At 42.0% G+C, this 27,170-nt stretch overlaps 1 protein-coding gene across 1 annotated transcript in view; it reads left to right on the top strand.

The window, feature by feature from the left end:
* Positions 1-25,462, top strand: part of erfl1 (Ets2 repressor factor like 1) — a 45,361-nt gene extending 19,899 nt beyond the window's left edge. The window contains exons 3-7 of the mRNA XM_053880330.1: positions 14,927-15,000; positions 15,775-16,009; positions 18,527-18,704; positions 19,903-20,032; positions 23,123-25,462. Of these exons, the coding sequence (XP_053736305.1) occupies positions 14,940-15,000; positions 15,775-16,009; positions 18,527-18,704; positions 19,903-20,032; positions 23,123-23,910 (1,392 nt within the window). The 5' untranslated portion in view covers positions 14,927-14,939 and the 3' untranslated portion in view covers positions 23,911-25,462. The remainder of the gene's footprint in view (positions 1-14,926; positions 15,001-15,774; positions 16,010-18,526; positions 18,705-19,902; positions 20,033-23,122) is intronic.
* Positions 25,463-27,170: the final 1,708 nt, after the last annotated feature.

The raw sequence follows: 27,170 nt of genomic DNA, 5'->3' as shown, positions 1-27,170 counted from the left end.
TTTTCTTGAGCAAGTACTGCACGATAACTGCATTCTTTAGCTATTTCAAAATTGACCACTTCTCATATGTTGCATTCCAGTTGACCTCAGAACTGGAACAGCAACTAAAGCAGATATGTGCAACTAGAAAACCCATCAGATGAAAAGGCAGTGTTTTATTCAGCATTCATCCAAATTCATGTTTACGTTCGGGGACGCCATCGTGGCGAGGATTCTCCTCAGTGGACGACACAAACGGGGGAGAAACTGGTCATTTCTGAGTATGGAGAACAACTGGAACGTGTCCGTACACTTGTTTTAGACCACAACTTAATGGCAATAACTTAAATACTACACATTATGGAGGAATGCTTTTGGGGGGAAAAGAACAAGTGAATGTTGATTCAGTGTGTGATTAGTTTACAACATTATTCACCCAACAAGACATAAAACATTGTATAGTACGACCATAACCAACATTTAAGACCGTGTTCCCTGTAAGCCGGGCCTATACATTATGATGGTGCATGTTTTGATGCATACGTTGGTATGGATAATTAGCTTTATTTAATTATTTGACTGTAAAAAGAGAAACAGCTGATCACTGTCTGATAGTTCCATAAACCCTTGTAAAAATCTTTGTTTCTGGTGAACTGGGTTGCTCGGCTTCTGGTGGATTCAGTTGCCAGGTTTTTAAATGGGAGCTCTGAGGCATGTTTTTCAAATTGCAGCCTTTGCGAGTTGAAAATCGCATTGTATTGCATCACAATGTCAATTCCAAAGAAAAAAAATCATTCAGACTAATGCTACGAATGCGAATAGTGGTACTGCTACTAAACTACAGATGCAAAGGGAACAACACACAACACAAATTATTCCAATATCCTTCCGGCACTGCTAGACACCTACTCTAACTTTTTTCTTCTTTTTCATAGAATGCAGATTATTGCCCCCCAAAGGTCACAAATAGATGTTTAGTTATCCCAATCGTCTTGTGCAACAGATTTTACTTAAAGGAGAAACAGTACTTTGAATTTTGTGGTTGAATTACAACTCCCCTCTGCAAATACCGACTAGCATTTGGTTGTAACGCTCCTTCTGGTAATGCTATTACTACATGCTTTGCTATGGTGTTAGCCGACCTGTGGTGCGACTGCTGCTGCTTATACTACCACACTGTTGCATCACCACCTTTTACTGCTTATTACTAATACTACTTCTACAATGCTAGTTCTTGGATAAATATTACGAGTATTAGGACAACTGCACCTTGACTAGTATTCATTTCTCAATTAATGAAGGTTGTTTTTTAACTTCTGCTGATGTAACTCAGTGACTAATTCATAAGTGAGAAATGCTTACTGTAGTTTTCAAAGTGCTTCTCAGCTCACTGAGTCTAGTCTGAGACAGCCCCTCCTGAACCATGTATCTCTGCCATACATGTTCATGCTCATTTCCCTTCAGTCCACGTCAAGTGTATCCGCCAAGATCACCTTTGTTTTCGTTTTAATGCTTAAATTCATTCAATTAATCGGCTCTCTAATTCGTTTATATATTTATTTCAGTCGGCCTTGCTATCACTCTCTCCCTTTTTTCATCTCTCCCCAACGATTATCCTGCCGTCTAATTAGAAATCGATGCTGCTGGGCCGCCGGGTATTTGCAATGTGTGTTTGTGGACGTTGAAAACAATTCCCCGGACAGAAAAGACTGAGAGAAGAAGAAAGGAAGAGGAAACAACATGGCACACACACACATGCACGCGGAGGCACCAAGCAAACACACAACAGACTCCGTTGCTCGCAGCCATTCTTCTTACTTAAAAGCAGCAGGCTAAGTAAAAAAAGGAAAATTCAAGGAAAGGAAAAATGAAATAGAGAATCATATTTTAACGAACGGCACCAGGGAGTTCAGTCGAGATGCTGGGGAGGCTTTCTGTTGTCTTTTTAGGAAAACAAACATCTTCAAGTGGAAATGCACTTTACATGCGTTGACCTTTATCACACCTCAGACAGCCCTTTTTAAAGCTAACTTTTCAAAGTCTTTGTTTATCCTCTCAATAGTTTGTTCAAAACTCTGTGTTGACAATAAAACAAATGTCCAAAAAAGGTTAAAAATAGACTTAGTGACTCACCATTTGAACGGATCATAGATGCTTTAGATTAAGTGTTAAAATAGAAGTCGTCATCAAAATCCAATGGTTCTAGTACTGTACTCAAATAAAAAAGCGGGGCTGGGGTTTAAAGAGATACATTTTGGACTTAAAATAAATAACAAATATCACACATAAATCCAGTACAAACTTTCCTTCACATGGAACTTTTTCTCGTGCACCAACTCCAGGTGTACCACGTGATACTGGGTGACATCATGACCAAAACATCCACAATGAAGAAGATTAAAGATATTGCAGTGATGGGTGCAAAAGTTAAGTAAAAAAAAAAATCAAATGTTGCAAGCAGTTCCTGCAGCACTGGAGCACTTCCACACTGATGCTCACACTCATGTATACAGATTACATTTGATCATTCTGATTATTAAAATAGGTTTGAGTCAGGATTAATAGTGTCACCTCTAGTAAAAGTATCGGTGAATGACGGACCGAAATCAATTTCTGTTGTTGACGTGCTAAAATTTATTAAAATCCCAGTCAATCCCTTTTGGGGAAAAATTGCTTTTATTTTGAGTCAAAATATAAAAACCAATTTCCCTTTAAAGTGAAACTGCATTTACCCAGCTGAAAGGCTGTTGGGTTTTAATGTTTCGTGAGATTGTAAAAATCTGATTGTAGCATTAATAAATCCCATTTTTGTGTTGACTTTAATACATTTTTTTAATATTACCAAATGTGAAATATTTAAATGCTATCTCCTAATTGCTTATCACCATTGCAAACTAAATTTAATTTATTAATAAAAAAAAGAAAATCTTTATTTCCGCCATGGCTCCGCTCCAGTGTCACCAGTGTTTGTCTAACACTCACGCTGAGCAGCAGTCATCTCCTCCCACTGCGACTCTCAGTTACAACTCGGCGCAGAAGCTGCAACATTACCAGAGCCAATCGAACCTAAGCGAATTAGCAGCTGCACGGAGAGAGCAAAGAAACAGCCAAGTAAAAAATATATAAGGGATGAGAGCTCACTTTTATTAGTTCAATATTACAGCGTTTATTGTCTCGTCCTTTAATGTGTTTTCAGCTGCTGCTCCTGTGTGTTTTCCGTGTTTATCATCTCAAACAAGATGATACATCTCTGACTCCTCTACGTGGGCTCAGCATTCAGGAAGTGTCATATCGCCGAACGCTGTGTTGGAGTGTCACCCTCCTCTGCGTGATGGGGAACACTGAATAACTTTCCTTTTCTCATTGTTGCCTCATATTTCGTCAACCCCTGTGATGGTATTCTTGTGCCAAAACTGTCTGTGCGTGTGTGTGTGTTTTGTTCCTCTACAACAGTCATATCTGAAGTTCCATCCTTGTGTTTGCTGTCAGCCTGTCTTTCCATCTTGCACGCTCATTAAATGTACCTCGCACACACACACACTCACACACACACACCCCTCTCTCTCCCTCGATCTCATCCTCTGCCTGCCTCTCCTTCTTCTTCCTCCGCGCCTCACGCTCTCCCCTTGCCGATGGCTATATGATCGTGAAAAATGTGTTTACAAAACTCGCTCTCTCACAGATCAAACTGTACGGACGAATCAAAGACTTTGGTGAGAGGAGAGACGGGCAAAGGAGAAGCAAGAGAGAGTGTGAGCAGAGGGGCCTTATAATTTAAAAAATTCTCTGTGTTACTCTCTCTTTGCTCCTTGTATATATATATATATGTGTGTGTGTGTGTGTGTGTGTGTGTGTGTGTGTGTGTGTGTGTGTGTGTGTGTGTGTGTGTGTGTGTGTGTGTGTGTGTGTGTGTGTGTGTGTTTATCCGCTGTGTGTGTATGTCTGCATCTCTTTTGGTAATATAATATCTTTAAGGCCCAAAACAACCATCGCCATCTCACGGTTAAACATGCGATAATGCAATATTGATGCCTTTCTGTCTTTGCGATAACGCAATACTGGGGCCATTCTCGCTGGATGCACTCGCACAAACCGAAAGTACACCGCGCACTTAAAAGAATTACTGTGATCCTGCAATAAATTTTAGAGGGAGATGCTACACAGATACTCTCCCTGAAGGAATAAAGTGGGCTTAGTGAAACCTCAGTAGGTTACAATAAATACAGAAGCATCAGGTCACATTGCAGGTTAAATCTTTGGAACAAGAAGAGAAAATTGGAGCTTGCGCTTGTTTTTTTGGGGGGGAGAGGGACTTGAATGTTTTATGCATTTAGTCTCCGACTTTTTCGAGGCAAGTTAAATTGATACATGTAGCTCCCACTGGACGGAAGTAAGACACAAACTTTTGTTCTTTCTAATGTCCATCAGCTGCATGAAGGCACACACAGGCCACATAAAGAAGAAGTTGACTCACAATCAAAGGCATTCCAATCTGCTTCCATATCAGCTCTAAGTAACAACTTAGATTTTGGAGGTCTCGCCGCATTTTAATTGGAACGCTGTTAGTGCAAGGATTACCTCACTGACTGCAGGGTTTGTATGAGTGTGTGACATATTTGAAGAAGGACAGGAAGAAGACGGTGCGAATGACACGTCGAGGAGAAGAGGAAGAGGAGTGTCAATTAGAAGATGGCGAAGGGGGTGAGGAGAGGTGAGGAGGGAGGGGGCAGACAGACAGGCAGGGGGAGCGATTATAGCAGGGTTTATGTATGAGCTATTGATTGAGTCGGTGGTGACTTCTTGAGTGGTTAATTCGGGAAGTGAGCGCGATAGAGAGAGTAACTCGCTGGCCAGAGAGGGGAGAGGAGGGGTTGTGTGTGTGTCGGTGTGTGTTGCAAAGTGAGCAACTGGGGCAACATTTCAGGAAGTGCTTCGAGAAAACTATCATTTTATTTGACGTCATTGTGCAAGCTACACATCAAAACAAACAATCTCTAGCTCCATTTTTAAGTAAATTCGGGAACATGAGAAACAACTCATGTGATTTCTCCTGAACTCATTTTCGTGTCCTCACGAAGCGAAACAGGGTGAAATATCCCCAAAACAAAATGAGTATGTATTCCTCATTTTTGTGGTCAATTAAAGTCTGCCAAACTTCCCACTGCATCCTGTTAAAATAAACCCTCAAGAAGTCCAATTAAGAGTTTGTGGAATGTGCACGACTTCAAAAGCAATGCCAACAGTAATTACGACACGCTAAAATACATGATGTAGCAGCAGGTCTCGCGAGGTTGTCGAGTTACATGACCTGAGTTTACATTTGTAACAAGTCTTGTAGTTGACCACTGCATCACTGGCAATGAGTATTGTCATATTTTACTTTTTGTAATAACTGTTTTATTGCTGACCTCTTGATATCCGTTTGGCATTTTCTTCTCCCTTAAGCATGTACACATCTGAAATTGCCTATTCGTCGTAACAAAACTAGTAATATTTGTATTTTTATTCCATTCAAACACTCTGCCCATCACGTGTTGTGTAACTCGCTTCGATCATTTAAATGAAGCGCAAATTTCTTTGTGCGTTTCCCTGCGCTCAAACCTGTTCAACGAAGCGCAGTCGTCGCTGTCCATGGTGCTGGTGACTGTCTGTCGGCTCAGCTGCCCACATGCGTGTCTGCGGTTGCGTAAGGCGTCAGTAACGAACTTCTTGATGAAAAATGAAAGACGAAACAGCAATGTTTAAATGCAGAGCAGGGAAAATTCTGTTTTTGCTGGATGCCCTGGAAGAGCACAGAATCAGCTCTTTTTTGACGCGCTGACTTTCCCCGACTAAGTTTAATGATTCACGTGATGGGTATCGTACGGAGGGGAGTCAACTCAGTGTGACTGTGTAATTTATGATAAACACACGCACACATATACACGCGCGCACTTGCCTCAATAGGCGTGAAGTTGAGCCTCATCTGCTCTCGTGCAACAACAGATGGTTCCGTTGTTCACACCGTCACCTCGTGACAGAAAGTCAAAGTCAAGCGCAACAACTCGGGGGCACAAGTGGTGCGTTCAGGGTGCGATTAAAAGGGTGGGATATCTCGGTCACGCTCTGCAGATGAGCATTAGCCTAATTGAGTCCGGTGCGCGGTTACATGTATATATACATAGTATGTTTGGTGTGGTGCTGGCGGGGATGTCCTGCAGACAAATTCCCTAAAAGCCTGCGCGTTTTCATCGCGGTTGTGTGCGTGAAGGTCAGTTTCTCTTCCCTCTCGCGCAGGTTTTGATCTCCCAGCCGCGAGATCAAAGGCGCTCTCTGGCTATTAGTCAGCGCGAGCCATTGATCCCTCATCGATCCACGCGAGACACCGCCGCCCCGTGAACACCGCGCGAGCCTCCCCAAAGCTCCTAGCCCGCGCGCGCGAGTGGAGGGAGCGTGAGCAGCGGAGGAGAGCGCGTGTGTGTGGGTGCGCATGCGCGCGTCTCCAGCTCCTTCTTTGCCGCGGGACATGAAACAATGAGGCTCGAGCCGGTTTTAATAAAGCGCGCTTTCCCTCCTTTCAACTCGGGCGCGAGGCGGACCAGCCGGCAGCGGAGAGCGATCGATAATTAATGACGATGAATAATTTAACCCTATCGATTGATACTTTCTTCTTCATCCTTTCCCTCTTCTTTTCCTTATTTTCTTAAGGCCAGCGCACCTCTCCTCGCGCGCATCCACCTAAACTTGGTGGAGTTCTCCGTCTTCCATGGAAAGTCCTGAACCGCCTTCCTTATTTATCAGGAAAAACAGTTCCGTGCTTATGATCAGATAACGGTTTGAACTTCAGATGACTTCTCCACAACTTTTCTTTGTGCTTTCAAGCAGATAACCAATCCACCCAAGTGACGTTAGCTCCAGAGCATGTGACCTCAGCGTGGCCGACTCATTCTCTCTCCAACACCTCAAACAGCGACTCTGGTCAACTGAATTTTGCATCCTATGTTGATGTTGATGTTCAGTGGCATAAAGCCGTTTTCCACCCCAGGATAAGTCGCGCAACATGCTACCTGCATCAGGGTATTTTGTGGAAGGTGGACTATGTGCTTCAGTTGAAAGCCAAATGCAACGCTTTAGCTGACTTCTGCATCAACATTGGACACAAAAGCTGCTTGAAGGGAGTCGTTATTTTACGCCTTGGTAGTGAGAATGTGTTGGTCTGGAACATGCAGCCCGCTTCATTTTCCTTTAAATTTGGTGTGAGAAAAGTATAAATCCTGATGCGGTTATGATCAAATTCCAAAGGTTGAAATACAAAAGCTGTGAACACGGTTGGTAAGTTGCAATTTTACGTTTTCCGACTCGTCCGTCGCAATGTAAGAACTTGGTCTGTGAAGAAATTTTGCAAGTCCTGATGCTTTCTAGTTCTGGTTCTCACAGTTCAACTTTCACCGAAGCGGCTGGGACTTTGTCTAACTTTTAATGTCTAACTAAGTTAAATGGAGTGTAACAATTTTGTAAGGTCTCCGTCCAGTCCCGGACTCGACTGCATTTGTCCGCTGTCTCTGAATACAACACGACTATACACCACCATCTTGTCTACACTGTGAGCTGACAGACTTATGCAGCTGGGTTTCTACTGGTTTGTGAACTGTGCACATTTGAATAAGACTATTATGACTTACCTTTCAAAAAGAATGTATATTTCTACAGCTAAAGTAAATATGAGACATATTGTTGATGAGAATCCCAGTAAGGGTGTAAATGAGCTGCTTGGCGGAGGTCTGTGCTCGGAAAGTGCGTTTCTAGTTTAAGCTAGAGAAGAACTCGTCCTCTTGAATTAACTGTTAGAAATTAATTGAAATGAAATACCTTCTCTGTTGTTTCATATATTAAGAAGAATATTTTAGTTTCATTCTTCTGGAACTAACATGGAAATGTCGGAAGTAAATGAGAGAATCTAGTTGCATATTTAAAAAGATATTTCCCCCCAGCAACACCCACGTTTTGATGCTGAAGCAGACGTTTTTATCTGTTCAGGTTTCACTTTACCAAGTTTTTTAACTGTCTGACCCATCTGGATCCCCTCGCACTGAACAAGAGCTATCGACATCACAATCAGCAGCTTATAAATGTTCAATATGTTTCAAACTGAATTTCACTGAACGCTAGTCTGTCAGGTGATAGCTTGTCAGGATGTGAAGGACCCTGCAGTGAGGAGTAATGGCCGCTCTGCTGGCGGGGGAGCGAAGTCTCCGAGCCTTCTGAAACTATACGTCTTGTCCAAACAGACTGTCAGGTCTGCAGCGCTCTGTTCAGGCTGCCCTGATTTTGTACTCTTTAATATGACGGCGTTGGATAGCAGGAGGAAGCAAATGGTCTTCAAAGTAGCCGATGGTTGTTGCCATACTGTCAGTGAGCCTCACTTATTCAAAGCAGTACTCAGGATGGCTACGTTGCAGTGGTGATGGTCATAATCAAGTCATTTATTGGCTACTCGTGGTTTGGGAAAGTGGGTTGCAAAGCTGTTTTTACTGGGTTACTGCCTTTTCCTGGGGAGAAATTATCTGTTTTCATTTTATGAAACTATCATTAAAGTGTTATTTCATGTGACATGCAAGGTTCATTCTGCTAATTTTTTCGCTTTCATTTATTTATTATGAAATCTGTCCATCTATCTATCCTTCTTTTTTCTGTCTAAATTTCAAATTGCTGTATTAATGTTTCCTTTTGCTAAATGTTTCTGGAGAGTAAAAAAAAAAAAACACCGAAACACTGTAATTTTCACTTGACTCTTTTATAAAATAATATTGCCGAAGTGGTGTTATAATTGTGCATGACCTTACATCTGATTTTGCACTTGAAAATACATAAATAAAGAAATATTCAGGTGCCGAAGGTTATTGAATATATAATGTAATAATAAGCATTCCATCGGCCTAAAATCATCTCCTTTAGTGTCATATACCTATATGGGCCCATTTAGGCGACTCATAATGATGTCTCTTCCAAAACAATCCCCTGTCAAAACTTTGATTTCTTGTTGACTTAGGATGGTGTGGTTCCTTTTTTGCTCTCCCGGCCCTTCTCCCTCTGTTCCCCTCTCTCCTCATTTCTGCTCCCCTTCTTTCCGTCTCCTCTAACAAACCCATCGCAGAGTCCCTCTGTTCTTCCACCCTCAGGCTGACCAGTGTGTCAGAGCTAACCAGGGAGAGGAACAGAGAGACGGCGATAGGAGGAGAGGGAGAGATGCAGAGAGGGGGTTCAGTCGGGCCTTTTTCAGGGGCAACCGAAAAAAAAAGGAAGATGAGACAGATGTAGAGATGCTGTTTCATCTAGTGGAGAAAGAAAGCAGTAGAGGCCAGACGCTCCGTGCCTCTCATATTTCTCTTTCTTTATATGGCCCATCATGCTTTCCTTCTTTAGACAGCACTGGAGACATAATGTTGCCTGAATGTCAGCCCCCTCCTCTCCTCTCAGCATCCACCCCAGTCACTCTGCTGAATTTCAAAAACATTGTTAGAGCTGCTGCTCGGTGTTGCTCACAGTTTCACGTCTGTGGCCTACTAACCTCGCATCCACCAGAGCTGCGGCTGGTGGGCCTTCAGTCCCGCTGCAGCAGTGGGGATCACTCACTGCAGTTTAGCAGATAGATATTATCGTGTCACCTGTGGTGAGGGCCGCGCTGACCAGAGATCAGGCTCAGATTAACATGTTGTCGATCCGTATCGTGGAGGGTCTGAGGCGAGTGGAGAAACATGAAGAGTTAATAGTAGACCGGAGGAAAGGAGGTCATGTTACCATGTTATTCATAGAAAAATACAAGAAAATTACATACAACTCAGACAATATTTAAGAGTTCGTATGAGCAATGTGATGTGAATGTAGTTTTAAAAGATGTTTAATTATGAAATAGATCCTAAAAACACATCACAATTGATCGTAATTGAAGGACCAACACACTAGCCTGGACTTGTCTTGCTCCTCATTGACAGTGGTTGGCCTAAAACCATAAATAGGCCCAGACCTCTGTTAGCATTTGAACTCAGACCAGAAGATTTCGTTCCAATTGGCCAGAGTTATGGGTCTCCAATAGAATACAGGTGAAATGCGGCTATGTTTTAGTATTTAGTGAGGCAAAAAGTTGGAAAAGTTGGAGTTGGAGGGAGATTGAATATAAATATTGGTCTTTCTTCTGTTTACATTTAAGAGTAGGTCATGGAGTTCAAGACTCAGTGGTGATGCCATCACAGAAAAAGTTACTTCTAAGAGTCTCCGTGCTGGACAGTAGTCAATAACGGAACAAAAGAAAAGAATGAAATTAATGTACTTAAATAGTTTTTTTGTACATCTGTACTTAACCTCAGCGTTTTAACAAACTTTCCGTCATTGCATAACCATTATTGGATTCAGGATTCAGTCGTGAAAATGTTCTGAAGATTAAAAAATGGATCCATAATATAGGCTTTAATATTTCTAGACAACGATCATGTTTATTCCGAATTTTGACACATGTAGGAAACATCCACCACTTGTCTGCTTCCTATCTTAAATATTGGCTACAATATATCATACGTTAAATCCTAAAATACCATTGTTAGGAAATACTTTCAACGCATATCAGTCTGTTCTGCATAACTATCGTCTCACCAATTTGCCATTTTCGGAAACATAAGCACAATGACTTTCGTGTGTTCTGTTGCTTGAAATTGTCTTACTGACATCCAAGTGTGATGCTTCATAAACTGCACTCCAACAATCACACAGACACATCGCCGGGAGAGAAAGGATGTTTGTTCAGAGGCAGAATCACCTCTCAGCCTTGATTCCTAAAACAAACACACTGGCACACACTGATTTTATCAAACACTTCTGATTCAGAGTCACGGGAGAGCTGGCAGCCGAGATGTGTGTTTACTAGATCACGACTCTCCAAGCCCAACATGTGGAGGCGCAAAACAAGCTTTGAACACTGGAGTGTTGAACAGCAGCAAAATGTTGTCGTTCTGACTCACGAAATACAATTACTCACTTGTGTCTGGTATTGATATTTGATTTTGGAGAGCGGAGCTGGCTAGTTGTGTTCCGAAACTATTGTTTTGTTATTTTTGCCTGAACATTTTTAAGTTATTACAGGGTTAAGTTCCGTTGTGCAACTGTCGCACTGATGAATGGTATATTGGTGAAAGTGGTTCTTATCCATGAGTGGAAGTCATTGTTGCTACAAGTGGCTCTACAGAGTGGACTGTATGATGCCAAATGAAGGAGCTGTTGTTTGTTTGATGTGGGACTGAAATAAGCTTCTACTACTACTACTACTATTACCACGACTACTACTACTACCTGATGGCCCGTTGCTACCCACTGTAGGCCAGAAACAAAACAAAAACATACACTAGATCAACTGCATTCTGTATCCTCTTGTACTTCTACTAAAATGTGCTTGTGCAATAAAAAAAAAACGTTATTAAAAAAAACTTTTTTTTACTTCTTAAAATGTATTATTTTATTTTTAACTTAAAATATATGTCTACTTTTATTTACGTTTATTGGATATACAAACTTAGCATAGTGTTGTTGGTTTTTTTGTTTGTTTTAATGATGTTGATCTGTAAAATGCAAAATCTTGGTCCCCTGGCTTACATCTCACCTGCATAGGTAAATGAGTCACCCATAAATTTGAATTCTATGAACCTCATTGAACACTTTCATCCATTCATCTCGATCAATTTTAAATCACAATTGTTTTTGACACAAATGGCAGCTAACATTAGCGTCAGCCCGCAGCAGGCCTCCTTCCCACTAGATGGTCTCCTCTGCTTTCGGGTCATGTGACCCACGCTGCTCATGTGTGTCGAAGTTGGCGAGAAGTGGCTGTGAAGTGCGGTGACAATGGCTAAAACGCTTCACTGTCTTTGTCTGTGCGCATCTCAGAGCCACATCTTTAGCAAAGTGTGTAAACCTCATATTGATTGAGCCAATATCCATGGGCTGTGTGTCAAGCACCTGAATACCTGTGTATTTGTGTCATATCTGCCGGTGTGTTTGCTCGTTCAATCCATTACAATCTGCCAGAGTCTGTATCTGACAGTCTGTGCATGCAGGAGTGAGTGTGTGTGTGTGTGTGTGTGTGTGTGTGTGTGTACGAATGTGTCTGTGGAACACTATTCCCTGGGCTGCTAGTTATAATGTTTCTGGGGGTGATGGGGGGAACTTGAAAGCCCTGCGCTGCCCAAATCAAAACTAACAAGGAAATGATGGGGGCTCCTTTATCTCCTCTCTGGCCTGGGGGTGCGAGGGGGGGCCGAGAACGAGGAGAGGATCAGGAGGGGATGGAGGGAGTGGGAGAAGTGGTGGTGGTGGTGGTGGAGGGGGGGTGGCTTGGCTTCCTCTTTGATTTGTAAAAAATGCATTACCTCCGAAATCAAACGGAAAATTACTGCACCAAAGCAAAACACGGCACAAGAGAGAGAGGGAGGAATAAAAGGGTGGGACAGGAAGAGAGGCTTGTGAGAGACAGTGGATAGGTATGTTTGTGAATTAACAGCAGGCGGGGAACCGGCAGAGGTCACCTGTGCTCATACGGATCGGAAACATGAGGGAGGGCCGGGATTTCAAAAGTTACGTAGGATGTCGAGTTGCACACATATGTAGGTATCATCCTCAGAGGAAGCTGAGGACGAATGAGTGAGAGGATGAAGGGCTGATGACCTTGGTCCTCAGGGAATGGTAAACTTCTGGATGACTACACAAAGAAAGACATTAAAACATCTGCCAGGGATTTAAAGCTGTCTCGAATATATATATATCTATATAGATATAGATATATATATATGTTTCCCATGACTTTGGCTACACTCTTTAAGTAAGTCTGAGCCGAGATGGAGGCACGTTTTATTGAGCGCTGCTCTAGTCTGAGTCTGTGATGGTTGTCTCTGTTGTTTTAAGGTAGGAAGGACCCAAAAAGTGAACTTTCGAGTTTTGCTGGTGCAAGTGGGAGGGGCAACGTCTACAGGTGTTTTCGCCAACTTGCGTCATGATTGGTTGACTAGACAGCAAGTGACCTCGACAGGTTTACAAACATTAGTAATTAAAAAAAGACAATATATATATCAGTTTAGATTGTTACTAATACTTGTGTTAAATGCTGTTATTGAACTTACAATTTATTTGCTCAAAAAGTGGTTCTGAGTCAACGAGATGATTAGTTTTGATTAGAAAGACCTGGGAAAGTGTCTCGGCGCTCAGGTTGCGCCTCTGACCCCCACATGAGGAGCCGCAAAATAAGTGTTCAAAATTGCAAAGGGCGCGGCATCAGCTCTGCCTTTAAAGACAGGAGGCCGCGGCCCGGCGAGTGGTGAGAGCGAGCGAGGCCACTGCCCAGGCGGCGAGAAGCTAGGCGTGAGCATGAGAGATGAAGTGAGCGGGTCAAAAAGAGAGAGAAGTGCCTGGAGTTAGAAATAATAATTTATACAAACACACCTCAATAATTCACGTTCCATTTCAATGCTGGAGGGAAAAATCCCAAATTCACAGAGCATAATTAAACAGAAGCAGAGAGAGAGGGAGAGAGAGAGAGGAGAGACAGAGACCAGCGATCAACGTACCAGTGTAGCAGCAGGACATCGCTTCCATCTGAGCTTTGTAAAACAACCCTGATGAAACTGTGATATCCAAAAACTCGATTCTCTAGGAAGAGAGGCGTTCAGTGACGAGGAAGCTGAATAATCCGTCCTCTCTCTGTGTGCGCTGTTTCTGGGCAGACAACTTCATTATTTTAGTGGTGATGAATGACCTCACACAGAGGCGTCTTATAGCTGTCTTCATCATATTGAGTGGCTTATTCAAACAGTGGATTCAGAGGTGAAATGAAAAAAACCAAATGTGGTGAACAATGGTATTTCAGATTAATTGTGTTCTATTTAGTAAAAATACTACACTATCATTTTGGATTTACTTTGAAAATATCCATTCAAAAAAAGAAGCTTAAACAAGAAAGAACCAGATATGCATTTGCTGATTTGTTTAGAATTTTTCTGTGAAGCTTTTGTTGTCTTCTTTTTGTACGGTTGCCAGTTAGTTAGAATTACCTTTTTTTTTTTTCCATTAATATAGCTTCTTCTTTCAGATTTATGAAGATATTGCAATTGCTACAAGATCATATTCATACTTCAAATTCTTTTTTTTTCAATTTATTGATTATGTATTGAATTCTTCTTCCCAATATTTCAACCCATTTTCAAATATGAATTTTACTACTGCCTGTCACACAAAATTATGTGAAATGAATTAAGTTACTTAGTTATTTCAGATGTTAATAATTAGTTAAATAAATGTTTCATATCTTCCATCTTTATTTTAAAGCATATTTCAGGCTATATTGGTGGTTCTGCACATTTATTACATGTTTATTTTAATGCAGTTTTTTTTGTTCATATTGCATGCTTTTGTTGTGGTTTGAATTGATTTTTTTTCTTTTAAAATTGTGTATTAATTGTCTGTGCTTCTCATGTACTATGTCTAAAAGTCTCACGAATTTAACCACGTTCATAAATAAGGTTTCGCCCCTCCACTCCGGTGTCATCTCCCTGCTCTCGCACACTACTTCATTCTTCAATGGTCTCATGCTGTTTGATATGTTGGACCAGGTAGGGTCCAGAGTAGTTCATAATTCAGACAGATTAGATCATTTCGTGAAGCCTGAAAACTTCGAGTGGGTTTTCAAAAGTATATTTAATGCCTCCTCTTCATAAATGCACTACAGGGATGTCCACCGTGTTGCATCAGGCGCAGCCACCTGATGTCTGGCGCTGATATATCAAACATGACCTCGCCAGTTTTCACATTGATTTGCAGGCGTAAACCCGCTGAGTGTTCCAGACATCTAATGCAATATCTTCAATTTGGATTCCAGATAAAGTTATGACTCAACTTTTGCCGTGCAACCTGTTGAAAACTGCATGTGTTTCAGGTGTTGTGGTGGGATGGACTGTAACTGCGTCAGTGATCTGCTGCTCCCCCCGGTGCCGGCACTCTGGACACCAGGTATGATTCGGACTGTTGCATCTGATACATCCCACCGCTGCTTCACTTGGGTCATTCATCTTTGGCTGAATTTAATGGCAAAGTAAGTTCAGCAAATCTAAAGCCCTATTTAAATAACACTATACAATATTTAACTGATGATAACGGTATAATAAAATGAAAAATGAAAATCTAGATTACCAAACATATACAAATACACTGCTTCTCATGACACATTATATTCATCCTTTAAATAAAATTCAAGTGTTTCTTAAAGTTTACTGATTTAGCTGCAGTGTTTCTGAAAAAAAAAATGTTGCAGTACATCATGGGATTTCAGGTATGAGACGTTATCAAGTGGGCACTATTGAAATACTGACGCACTTTTTGATATTATGAACTTTTCAGTTTAGCCTCAACTAAAAACACATTTTTGTATGTTGCTAAACTTTGTGTTTAAGTGTTTCTGCCACTGGTAGGACGTGTTGTTACTCTGAGAGTTTGGCCTTAGATTGTCTATAAGTTATTTAGTGTGCGTCTCTGATGTCTGATGTCAAAGTCCGACCGCAGCCACATCAATCCCCGATCTGTCATCATCCCGCTGACCAATCTGTTGAGGCTACAGGGCACGATCGCAGACTAACATTGCTCAAGGCTCGTGCTGTGATATGAAACACATCATCCCGCGCCGTCATCGCCCATCATTCATCCGGACAGACCCACCCCTCCTCCCCTCCTGACCCCACAAGCAGGACAAAAGATGGGCCTTTAACGTCGTCTCTTCTCTCCGCATAGGGTTCGCCTTCCCGGACTGGGCCTATAAACCCGAGTCCAGCCCCGGATCCAGACAGATCCAGCTGTGGCACTTCATCCTAGAGCTGCTGCAGAAGGAGGAGTACCAGGGGGTGATCGCCTGGCAGGGGGACTACGGAGAGTTCGTCATCAAGGATCCGGACGAGGTGGCTCGGCTGTGGGGGATTAGGAAATGCAAACCACACATGAACTACGACAAACTGAGCCGAGCGTTGAGGTACGAGCAAATCTGCATCCGATGAACAGATATTGAACGTGTTTTCATGTCAAACTTGTTCAAGGTGGAATACACATTGGAGCATTTTGGGCCCATTAAAGCTCTCAAGCTGCTGATTCACTCTAGCTGCAACTGACATCGATATTCAATACAGCAGCTAGTCGCATTAAAATTGTGGAATATCAGCATGACCAAGAGGAGAAGTGGCAATACACAATGTGGGAATAAATTTGGAAAATAAATAGAGACATCTTGAAAAGGACAAAGATATTTCTTGTTTGTTTTCCATATTTATTTACACTGATATTTTGGAATTTTGGCGCTCCTGATATTCCATACAATTCACCCACAAAACAGATAATCCATCACTTTCAATGAGTTAGACTTGAAAAATAAATATGAAATTAAATAAATGAAATATTTCATTGAATGTTTTATGAAAAAAAATAGTGTTTTTAAAATGACACATTGCAGAAAACTAGCTGTTTTTAATGATTAATTGTGAAATCAAAATAAAGTATAGAATCTGACAAATATTTGTTTTTTTTATAAAGAAGGTCCCCACAAAAGAGACGCTTTCCTGTCATAAGGTGGCAGAGGGAGTGTCCTCAACTACATTAAACTGTATTGTGTAGCAAGTGGACACTGGCAGCAAAAAGGGCACCTACACAAGACCAATCACTTCATTTAAAATCTTCAGCTCACGCTTGTCACCTGAGAAACTACTGGCTGCACCTTTAAACCTGCGCCTCAGTCGCTGTGAAGCGAGCTTCAGTGTTGGCTCCAATTGAAAGATAAAGGTGGGACGTCGATACCCTCAATTGCTCCTTATCTGTGGACATCCTTGTGGAAAGTTCACCATTAAGCTCCCAAATAAAAAATTCAATAAGGATTTCAAAATTCAGCGGCTGTGAAGTTGCTTGCTCTTCTTCAAAGCTCGGAGTTCGGCGCTCAACTTGCCAAAGGTGATATCAGCGCTCCCTGTATGAACCCCCAACTGCGCCTGTATGCTAATGCCGCGCTCCCTCCGCCTGCTTTCCTGTGGCCTCCCATTAATGGGGGCTGTCGTCAGAGTCTAATTGTTATGAATTGGCTGGGGCCTCAATTAGCCTTCTTAATTAGCCTCACTTAATTGCTCAATTAAGGGCCGCGGCACAATCGCCACGCAAAGCAAAACACATACGCGCGACGCTGAGGCGTTTGTTGACGATGCGTCTGCATAATGAGGCGCCGCGGCTGAAACGCTGAGCTCCTTCAATGAATTCCGTATCGACCAAAGTTACTTTTCAAACAAAGAAATGGAACAAGAAACGACGTGAGAGATGAAAACTTTGGATGCACCATCAGGTTTTTCAATTAGCAACCGCGACCAAACCCTCCACCCCCCACCCGCCCTCCGCGCGACACCGCCCACACCTGAGACAGATGGCGCCGTGTTGTGTTTTCTGCGCTGATCAAGCAGCATCCTGTAACGGTGCGACGACTCGGTGGGTGGCGTGGCAAGCTGACGTGGTGAAGGCCCGACAAGCCCAGAGGGAGACACCTGAGGTCGTCGCCATGGAGACGACTCGCATTCTCTCCTGAAATCACTTAGGGCTTTTCCGTGTCAATGTTGCTTTCAAGTCGCCAAGGTTACAGATGGTCTCCCAGAGACAACATTCACCACTCTACATTTCAAGACCTATTTTAATGGTCGAATAAGATGTCGAGAAAGTATAGTTCAATTATTAATACAAGTAACATCCGACTTACGACCTGCTCGACTTACGTTCACCCGTACTTACGACCACAGCCAGCAGATGCTTTTTTAAAATCTTTATTCAATGTAGCAGCCCAGCATCGCGTAGGACAGTTACGGCAGCACAGTATCCCAGCACCTCACTCTCACACAGCCATCTACCGCTACAGTAGAACCTACAACCCTCGCGTCGGCTAATTTGAATGGCATTCCACTTACGTCCAATCTGACTTACAACCGGTTGGTCGGAACCGATCCCGGTCGTAAGTTGGATGTTACTTGTACTATGGATGGCTCTTTTCCACGTTTCACATCTAATACTGATCCCATCCCTTCCACTTGTCACTCAAAAAATTGTTCTGAATATTTATGGATGTGCACAGCTAAATGACAACTGATAAACACGACACCATTGAACTTATATAATTATGATATTTGGGCTCATGAATCGCATTGGACGTGTTCTTGGTTCGATCCAGACCAATACCGATAACCATCCCTGTATGTGTTGCCTTTTATAGCCCTGTTTTCCCCTGAATTATTCAGGCATAATTCCGTGACAAAATTGTCCATCTGACTGTTTCGATACAAACTTGAGGTAAATCAGGGTTCAGAGTGAACCCAGCCTCCTTTCCAGAGTGTCCTCCATCTCTCTCAGAGTAACTAGGATAGCATTCATCAGGGCAAGAATAACATTTGCGTGAACAGAAAATGCATGACCTCCATTTTACGGGACCAAATATGAACTCCTTTCCACCGCCTTGTCTTTCCTATGGCAGGTATTACTACAACAAACGCATTTTGCACAAAACCAAGGGGAAACGTTTCACCTACAAGTTCAACTTCAGCAAGGTCGTGCTGGTCAACTACCCGATCCTGGACATGGCCAACTCCCCTTTCTTCCTGGCCCAGAACCACTTTAACGGTGGAACCACGACACCGGACTGCAACCCAGAGGTACCAATCCTGAGGATTACCCAGTAGCACTAGTAGTACAAACATTTTTTAGGAAGAAAATCAGGGGAAATAAGATCACAAATACCAAGGGGAACATAGCTAAAGTGGTGTGTCCTGCTCTGGTTTCAGGCTTCAGTCAGATCCTGACCATTCACTTGAGCTTCGGCTGGAGATTAAACATTTGGTGCCTTGAATTTTGCGACTGTGACAAGGGTTGGATTAAGTGGAGGACAGTTTTTCCTCCTTGTTTTAACTAGTGGAGGGAATGATGCAAACTGCGACACAGTGGCAGCAAGGACAGGAAACAAAGGAGTACCAGGGGACTGACTAAAGAATCGCGAGGACGAGCAGGCTCAAAGGAAGGAAGAGACCGAGTCAAATGAAGGCCAGCGATTAAGATGTTGGCTACAAAGGATAAATCATGAGAAAGAGTGAGATCTTGAGTCCGTTTGTGAGCCACAATGAAGAGACGCAGGCGACGTGACGGGATGTAGCGCAGCTGTGTGTTCTTCTTTCTCTCTGTTTGGGGGTCAAAGAGGTGAAAATAAATGGAACATCTGGGGGAATTGAAGGGACAGAAGAGGGTTTTTTTTTCCTGTGGATCAATAGTATCTGTCACCTCGCTGCACCCAAGTTTGGGAAGACTGTACTTCAGAGCTTGGAGATCTGTGTTGCTTAACAAAGCGCATTAACAAGCTGCCATTGATCTGATCTGACGCCCGTCTGCGACGTCTTTCATTTTCAGTCGATGACAGATGGATACGCCGTCGAAGTCAGGGATGAGAGAGGGAGGGGATAATGTCTTCTTTAGTTTAAGGACGAGTTAAAACCTTCACCCCGTCACTGTCTCCTTCACAGTCGCTGCCTTGTTATCCCAAACTTAGCAGGGTAGACGCATAACGGATGAAACTGTACTTTGGACTTAAGTGCTCTTGAGAGGACACGGCATGAAAATGTGACTCTGGCAGAGTCAATCGATCTGTTTTAATTTCCCCATGTTTCTGTGTTTGGTCATATATTAGAGGATTTTAGTCAACATGAAATGCAAGGAAGCCTTTCGCCTTAAAACCGACATATACCTGCAGAACATCTGCCCGATTACTGGGTCGAAATTATTATTGTTGTTGTTGTAGGTGGCTGGAGCAAAGATTTTTTTTTTTTTTTGCTGTAAATGATTTATTTGTTGCCTTTTCTTCAGGCCATACAGTCGCTGTTTCCACGTCTGCCGGACTCTGGAAGAGGAGCTTCACTGTTTGATCGTGGATCTGCAGCTGCAGGACCGGAGGGGGACAAACTGAGACTGGACGCATTTCCTTTCCTCGGTTCAGGTGAGACACACACACACACACGCACAAAACTAAAACACACACACACTCAAAAATATGTAGTGTTTCTTGAATTGAACCATGCTGTGCCGTTGTCGCAAGAAAGGACCATTAGTAGATGCCTCTTTTTGGAACAATGATGTGGAAGTTTCGGAAGTCAAACAAGGATGTAAGGAGGCAAGAACATTTATTGTTGAAGGTAGTGAGACAGAGGGTCGTCCCATCGCAGCCTGTAGTTAGACGCTGCTGCAGGTTCGTTCTGAATTATACATTAGTGCAGAGAAACAAGGCAGCTAGTAACCAGGACAGCACCGTGAGGAAGTAGGTCAACAAACTTTATTTTGCAATCCATCACATCCACCGGACAAAGACAAATAACAGCCAACTTCCATTTTACAAAATCTTTTTTTTTCACACATTGATGATTCTTTTAAAAATCTTTCAAAATACGTATTCATGCTAATTGTGTCCTATATGTGCATCTTCAATATTTAAGGATAAAAAGCAAAATTAAAATAAGATGTTTGCAAAGCATTAATTAAATAAACAGAAAAAACACAGAAAACAGAAAAATACTTGGATTTGAACATAAATATTGCATAAAATACTGGGGGCAAAAAGCAGAAAAATATGCTTATGATCATTGCAAAAGTAAATGAATACATAATAAATATAATAATAAAATAAGTTCATGTTTCTGTCATCAAAACTTTGATAAATATTATTTAACTGAAAAGAATCGAGATACGAAGGAGGAAGAGGAACACTTTATTTAAAAGTTAAAAAAGAACAAAGTTGTGTTTTCTCTGACAGTAAAGTAATTTATTTAAGTTTAGGGACAACGTGAAAGTGAGCTACTAACTGATTCTGATTAAGGTGAGCCAGAAGAATATCGTAAATAATGGACCCAGCCACTGATCGTAGCTCAGTTCGAAGTTTCAGTGAACTTAGTTTGGCTTCAAAACAAATGCAGAGGCGTAAATTATGTTCATCTATTTTGGTGAACTCTGAGCAGTATAAAGCAGTGTGATGTACAGCATCGAAATATGGGATGGTCATTGAAGGCACCTGTTGGTGGGTGTTTTGTTATCCATGCTCCCAGAGTAGAGTTGGACAGGTTTAGTCAGTTCAATGGAATTCTGTTGTGCTCACAGTGACTGTGATATTTACATAGTCAGCATCTGATAGCTCTTCGTCCTCCCCAAATGTTACATCTAAAAATAAATAGAAATACTATGAAAGCCCACTTTCATGATTCGTAAAGATTTGTTCTGGGTGGCTGTGTTGAGGGTGAGAGGCTGGGGAAAGCAGAATAGGGATACAAACATTAGATGGCACACGGGAAAACCCAAACAAACTGAGATAACAGAACAGAGAACAGGAACCTTTACAGCTCAGGACACTGTCTAGTTGCATGAATCCATCTTGGGTTTGTGTCAGTGTAACGTACGACTTAAAAAATTGTAATATAAGGGACTGAATTTATCATGTTCCGCTGTCATTATTTAGTTGCCATTGGTCTTAAACACTGGACTCATTTCACAGTCAGGTGTGTAAAGTCAATCCTCCTCTCAGCTGGATTTGCCTCTGACACCTTTAAACTTGATTCTCAGTGATTTCCACCTGCTCAATATGAAACTATTCTCCTGACCTTGGGTTCCTGGCCTTCACCTGGCAGGTTCGTGGCACCTAGAATTTAGGTCATGAATCTATGTCTGTGCATCAGAATGTGCTCCGGCAGAGGAGCACAAGTGTACACAGATGTAACGCCCCCCCACACACAACCTCCCACCCCTCTCCGTCTTCCTCTCATCTTCCTCTCTATTTGTCCTCAGGTCTTCTTCCCTCCCTCTTCCCTCCTCACCCTCCCATGTGTCCCCACCGTCCTAATCCCTTCCCAGGCAGGAAGGCCCTAATTGAGGGTGCAGGCTTCAGTTTGTGGCCTGTGGGCGCCCATTACTGTGTTTTCATAAGCAAGTGAGGCCTGCGTGACTGATTCAATATTCATGTGTCTGCCAGCTACTCCACAACCAGCACGCCGACTCCTCACCACTGTCAAATTAGTCCTGCATAGTAAATCAGCCGGTGGAAGAGAGCGGGAGAAGCAGTGTGCAGAGGAAAGAGGGAATCTTTGAGCTGCTTGTCAGCTGGAAGGAAGTGTAGCGGGTCGAAAGGCAACGCTTTTGTTTGTTCATTAAAATTGAATCGCAGCATCAACTGGAACTTACCCGCCTCCAGTCTGTGCCACGTCTCGGTGCTCGTGACTTCAAATTTGGAGCAATATTTAATTACACCTGCATTTTTTTTTAACTCCACTATCAAACATGAAACTTCAGAACTAAGATTCTATTTGACTTATTCCCTGGAATTGGCTTCTATTAATGAGTTGTCAAAAGTCAAGTGCCCATTAAAGTCACTTTTAATGAAGTGAAAAGTATGAATTTGACATGTATCGAAATATTTTTTAATCCAACTCTGTTTGCAAAGTGAAGTTTTTTTTATCAATAAAACTCAGCAGAGAAACTCACTCACTGTATTTGATAACCCAATGCTGCCCCATTCAGCCCTTTGTCTGCACTTATGGGGACCTCCTGAACTCTAAAACTCATTATGTAGAGATGTTTCTGTCAGATAGTTCTAAATATAACTTGAACATCACTTTTTTCACTTATCTGTTGGTAAAATGTATTGCCTGTAAAATCAGCATTCAGTCTTCATCTTCATTTAAATGGAAAGTCATCACATATGTATTGATTTATCAAAACAAGCTATAAATCTATATTTTTTTTTTGCTCTTTTCTTTTTTTCACTTATGTTCACGCCCTCCCTCCCCCGTTATTGAGGCCATTTCATCTTAACGTCTTCTGTCCTTTGGTTGCCCTTCATTCCCAGTCTATAGTAGATGGAGTTTCTGTTCAAGACTTGCTTAGCTTTGCCTGCATGCACGGATGACTCGTGTCTGGAGCCAGAACAAGCTTGTAGCTGTGGTTAAACAAGTGCTAAACATAATGTTTTAATGTAAATTAAATGTGAATTATTAATGTCAAAGCCTTTGACCCCTTGTCGTGACTAACCCCTGTCTCTGTGTCCTAGGTGCTCCCTGCTACTCCAAACCGCCGTCTCTGCTGGGTCCCTATCCTCGCACCCCACCCTTCGACTACCCATGGGGCTTTAACCCCTACCTCCCCGGGGCCTTCTCTCTCAACAACTGCCCCAAACTGCCCGCCGGCTCCCTCTACCCCTCCCAGTTCTATCCAGGTCCCTTGCAGAGTGGCCTCTCACAGCTTCCTCACCCGTTCTCTTCCCTGCTCCCCCCAGGGGAGGCAGGTGAGAGGGGGGCAGCGGGTCAAACCGGAGGGACAAACGGCACAGTGGGTGGTCAGCCACCTCGACTCAACTTGCCACCTTACCCATCTGGCCTGTCCATCGGTCGGACTGACATCGGAGTGTCACTTGGGGAGAGAGTGGATGCCAGTCCTCCTGCCACGGGCCTCAGTTTGGGCTTAGGAGACATGGGCTTAAGGGCTGCACCCGTCACTGGAAGTCCCACAGAGAGGAGAGGAGGCGTCAAGCAAGACCCGGAGTCGGACTCAGACCTGGAGATCACAGATCTAAGTGACTGCAGTTCAGACAATGAGCCGGATTTCGGCATCAGGAAGGATCCCGGCCTGACGGGCCGACCGCAGATCATGTTAGATGGGAAGAAGGGAGGTGCTCTGCCCCCCATCTCCTCCCTCCCACCCCCAGTGTCCCCACATCCTCTGAAGAGTCTGATCCCCATGAGTCCCCCACCTCCGTCCCTGCCGCCCTCACTCTCCCCGTCCATGACTCTTCATGAACGACACAGAGAGACAGAGACTCTGAAGATGATCCACAGCTAATACTTTTTCATCCTGACGCTGCACTCTTTTGCTGCGCTCTTTTTCTCTCTTTTTAATCCATTTCTTCTTCCATAAAACATCTATCAACACGCCTCCACCCAAGTTCGGATCTTGCACTTCAAACCCTTAAGTTGTGTCGATTCAGTAAAGACTATTATTAATGATAATAATAATAATAACAGTAATAATAACAACGATAATAATCATATTAGTAATAGTAAGATCTAAAAGATATGAGTTGGGGTTTTATATCTGTAATGAAGATTTATGTGCGACAGCGAGTGTTCAAACATGTTCCAATTGCGACCTCTTGTGGAACAATAGCCAAACAGATCCTACCGTTGGAAGTCAGTGGCCAAAGCGCTCATGCTTTCGATGCCAGCTGTTCGCTGAGGCAAACCACACAAAGATAAACAATATCAACTGAGCAGCAGGATATAAGTGAGCATTGTTCGAAAAGTGGAATTTAAATTGAAGCAAGAGGTGTTTATTGCGGACATGTATTCCTTTGTTTGTGGCGCACAACCCAAATTTTAAGAATGGGTGATGAAATATTTGATATTTTAATTTATAATTGATAATAGTTTATAAATCCAAATGACTTTGAGAAAATGATCTGACTGAAGCACAGGGAGGACCTACAAACTCCAGCCACAAAATGAGATTTTTACTTGCACCTTTCTCCACAGCACTTACCCCAATACTTCAACCCACAGTTCATATAGAAGGGAAGAAATTGTAGCTACTACAATTCCTCATTGCACTTTTTGTGGTTAAAAGGAAAGAAAAAGAGAGCACAGAGAGCAATTTTCAATTCGTATGAATAGTCTGCTGTATATATATTTTATTATGGTGTACATTTACATTGTATGATTATTCGCTATGATAAGATTTAACTGTGTTGTTGTGGTTTGATTCCGTATTTAAAGCAAGCTGCTGAAGATGATCAGCGTTGGTGTATCAAAGTTTAAATAATTAAGAGCATCTGAAGATGTTTTTCTAACGATGAGGACAGAGTTCACACTGGGAATTGTCTGGGAGTTTATCAGAACCAGTTAATTGTGCCCTTTGGTCATTTCTGCCAGATGTCCAACATCCCGACCCTTTGGGTTCAAAAACCGCCGCTAGACTTATTTTCATAGTTAGCATTCGCCCGCTGTAACCGTCCTGTAATTAGTCAAATGTGAAATATATTGGCTTTTTTTTAAACCCTTCTCTCCAATTCTGTTTTGATTTTTTTGCAATCAATGTTTTTTGTCTGTGCCAGCAAATAGTTTTGCTCCAGGATATGGAGGGGTGGTGAAATATTCTGTTGCTCTGGTCAGACTTAATACCCTCACATCCTTCCTCAGCACACTGACCCGCCTCGTCGCCTTTCGCTGGTTTGTTCAGTGGCGATCTGCAGATTATTCGTGAAAGCTCTGTTGTAAAGTCGATGTGAAGCTCCGTGTGTGTGGAGTCCTCTCAGCTGTAAATACTCTTTACTTTGTTTATGTGTGTACACATCCCAAAATGGCAACGCAGTGCTTCAACCTGTTTCTCTTTGTTTTACTGTAAAAGAGGTGAAATTGAAAGTGGAAAAAAAATTAAGAAAAAAGATTCATATCTTCAAAAGCAATAAACGATATTCTGAATAGTGAATTGTTGTAGAGTGTGAGTTTGTTTAAAATGCCCTATGAGAGAGGATGAATGAGTCATGTGACTAACTTGTGGCCCAAATCCAGCCTAAAAAAATAAATGTGAATAAATAAAAAATCCCCTCCATCACGTAGAAGCCTCATAATGCACTGCAACAGTTAACAACAGCTAGCACGTAAAGAGCCCAATGTTTACTTTTTATTTGTTTTCCTGATGAACATGAACAGCCTCAGAAAATTCAACATTGTCATATGACCTAAATTGGGTTTTGTGATTGACGCCGCTGAGCCTTTTATTGAGCTGTAACGGGAGTACATGGAGTAAACGCACTGATGTCCAAACAACAGTGGAATAATCATATTAATTAGGACAAAGATCCTTGGTAAAAAGAGTATTTATTGTACTCAAATATTTTCGTATTTATATTTTAAATCTTTCCCTTTACATTTTGTGTTTGCTTCCTCATGGTCTTAGTTTGTAGCTTGTTTCTTCATACATCATCATTATTTATTCTAATATGTATAAATATTAATATAATATTCTAATATAATATATATATTTATATAGATAGATAGATAGATACATACATACATACATACATACATACATACATACATACATACATACATACATACATACATACACACAATAAACTGATGCATTTTTAAATGTTGTCTTTTAATGTGTGACAGAAAGATTCTGATTCAGAGGTTTAATGCTGCATTTGTTTTCAATGAATAATGTCCCTCTGTTGCCGTGACCATTCTAGATATTGATTCACAGAAATAGTTTCACAAACAAAACATCATTTGAAATTCATTTTTAAACCAGTCCAATCATCAAAACTCCACAGTGAAGAGCAAATGTAAACAAACTCAACATGTCGTCATAGAAACTGAGTGTTTAAAAATTGCCTCCTGTGCACGCTTGGATTCATAGATGCATGCATGCTATTTTCAGAAACCAAGGATGCATTCTTTTATTTTAACATGGACCATTTGTTAACAATCAATAAAGAAAGTATTCTTTATCATTTGAAATACTATTCAAGATCAAATTGGAAAAGAATATTACAAGTACTGAAATATGAGGATACATGCATGTAATAACATTCATTCAACATTCAAGCATGTATAATTTGAAATGTACAACCACCCAAACACCTAAAGAAAATCAGTTATGTGCGCAGTTACTGAGTGGAGGGAATCACCAGGATGAGAATGAACAGTGAGTTATCTATATGTCACTAAGAACTTGCTTTCATGAATTAATAAATCTGTGTCATGATTGGAAATAAAATGCAGTCTTCACTTATGAGATTTGTCAGTTATTTGGTGTAGGCAGAGCAGGCATGGACCGGAGTTGGAAGGCCCACACTGGCCATCACATCCACACACTCCCTCACATTGGCCCTTACTCACACACAAACACACAGACCTGAGTGGTCTCTGCTATGATGAAGCCAAAATAGACAGATTCCAGATGAAGAGGATGAAGAGGACATTAAACCCTGCTGCATCCTCACATCTGGCAGTTGAAGAGAAAGAAAAATGGAGAGAATAATGAACCTGCGTTTCACCAAGGAGGGCAGGGGCAGCTGGGGAGGTGCAGTGGTGCAAGTA

The sequence above is a fragment of the Synchiropus splendidus genome, chromosome 12 (genome assembly GCF_027744825.2).
Source record: "Synchiropus splendidus isolate RoL2022-P1 chromosome 12, RoL_Sspl_1.0, whole genome shotgun sequence".
NCBI classification, from domain to species: Eukaryota; Metazoa; Chordata; class Actinopteri; order Syngnathiformes; family Callionymidae; genus Synchiropus; species Synchiropus splendidus.
Note: the sequence above shows the minus strand (reverse complement) of the source record. Positions and strands in the feature narration are given on the sequence as shown.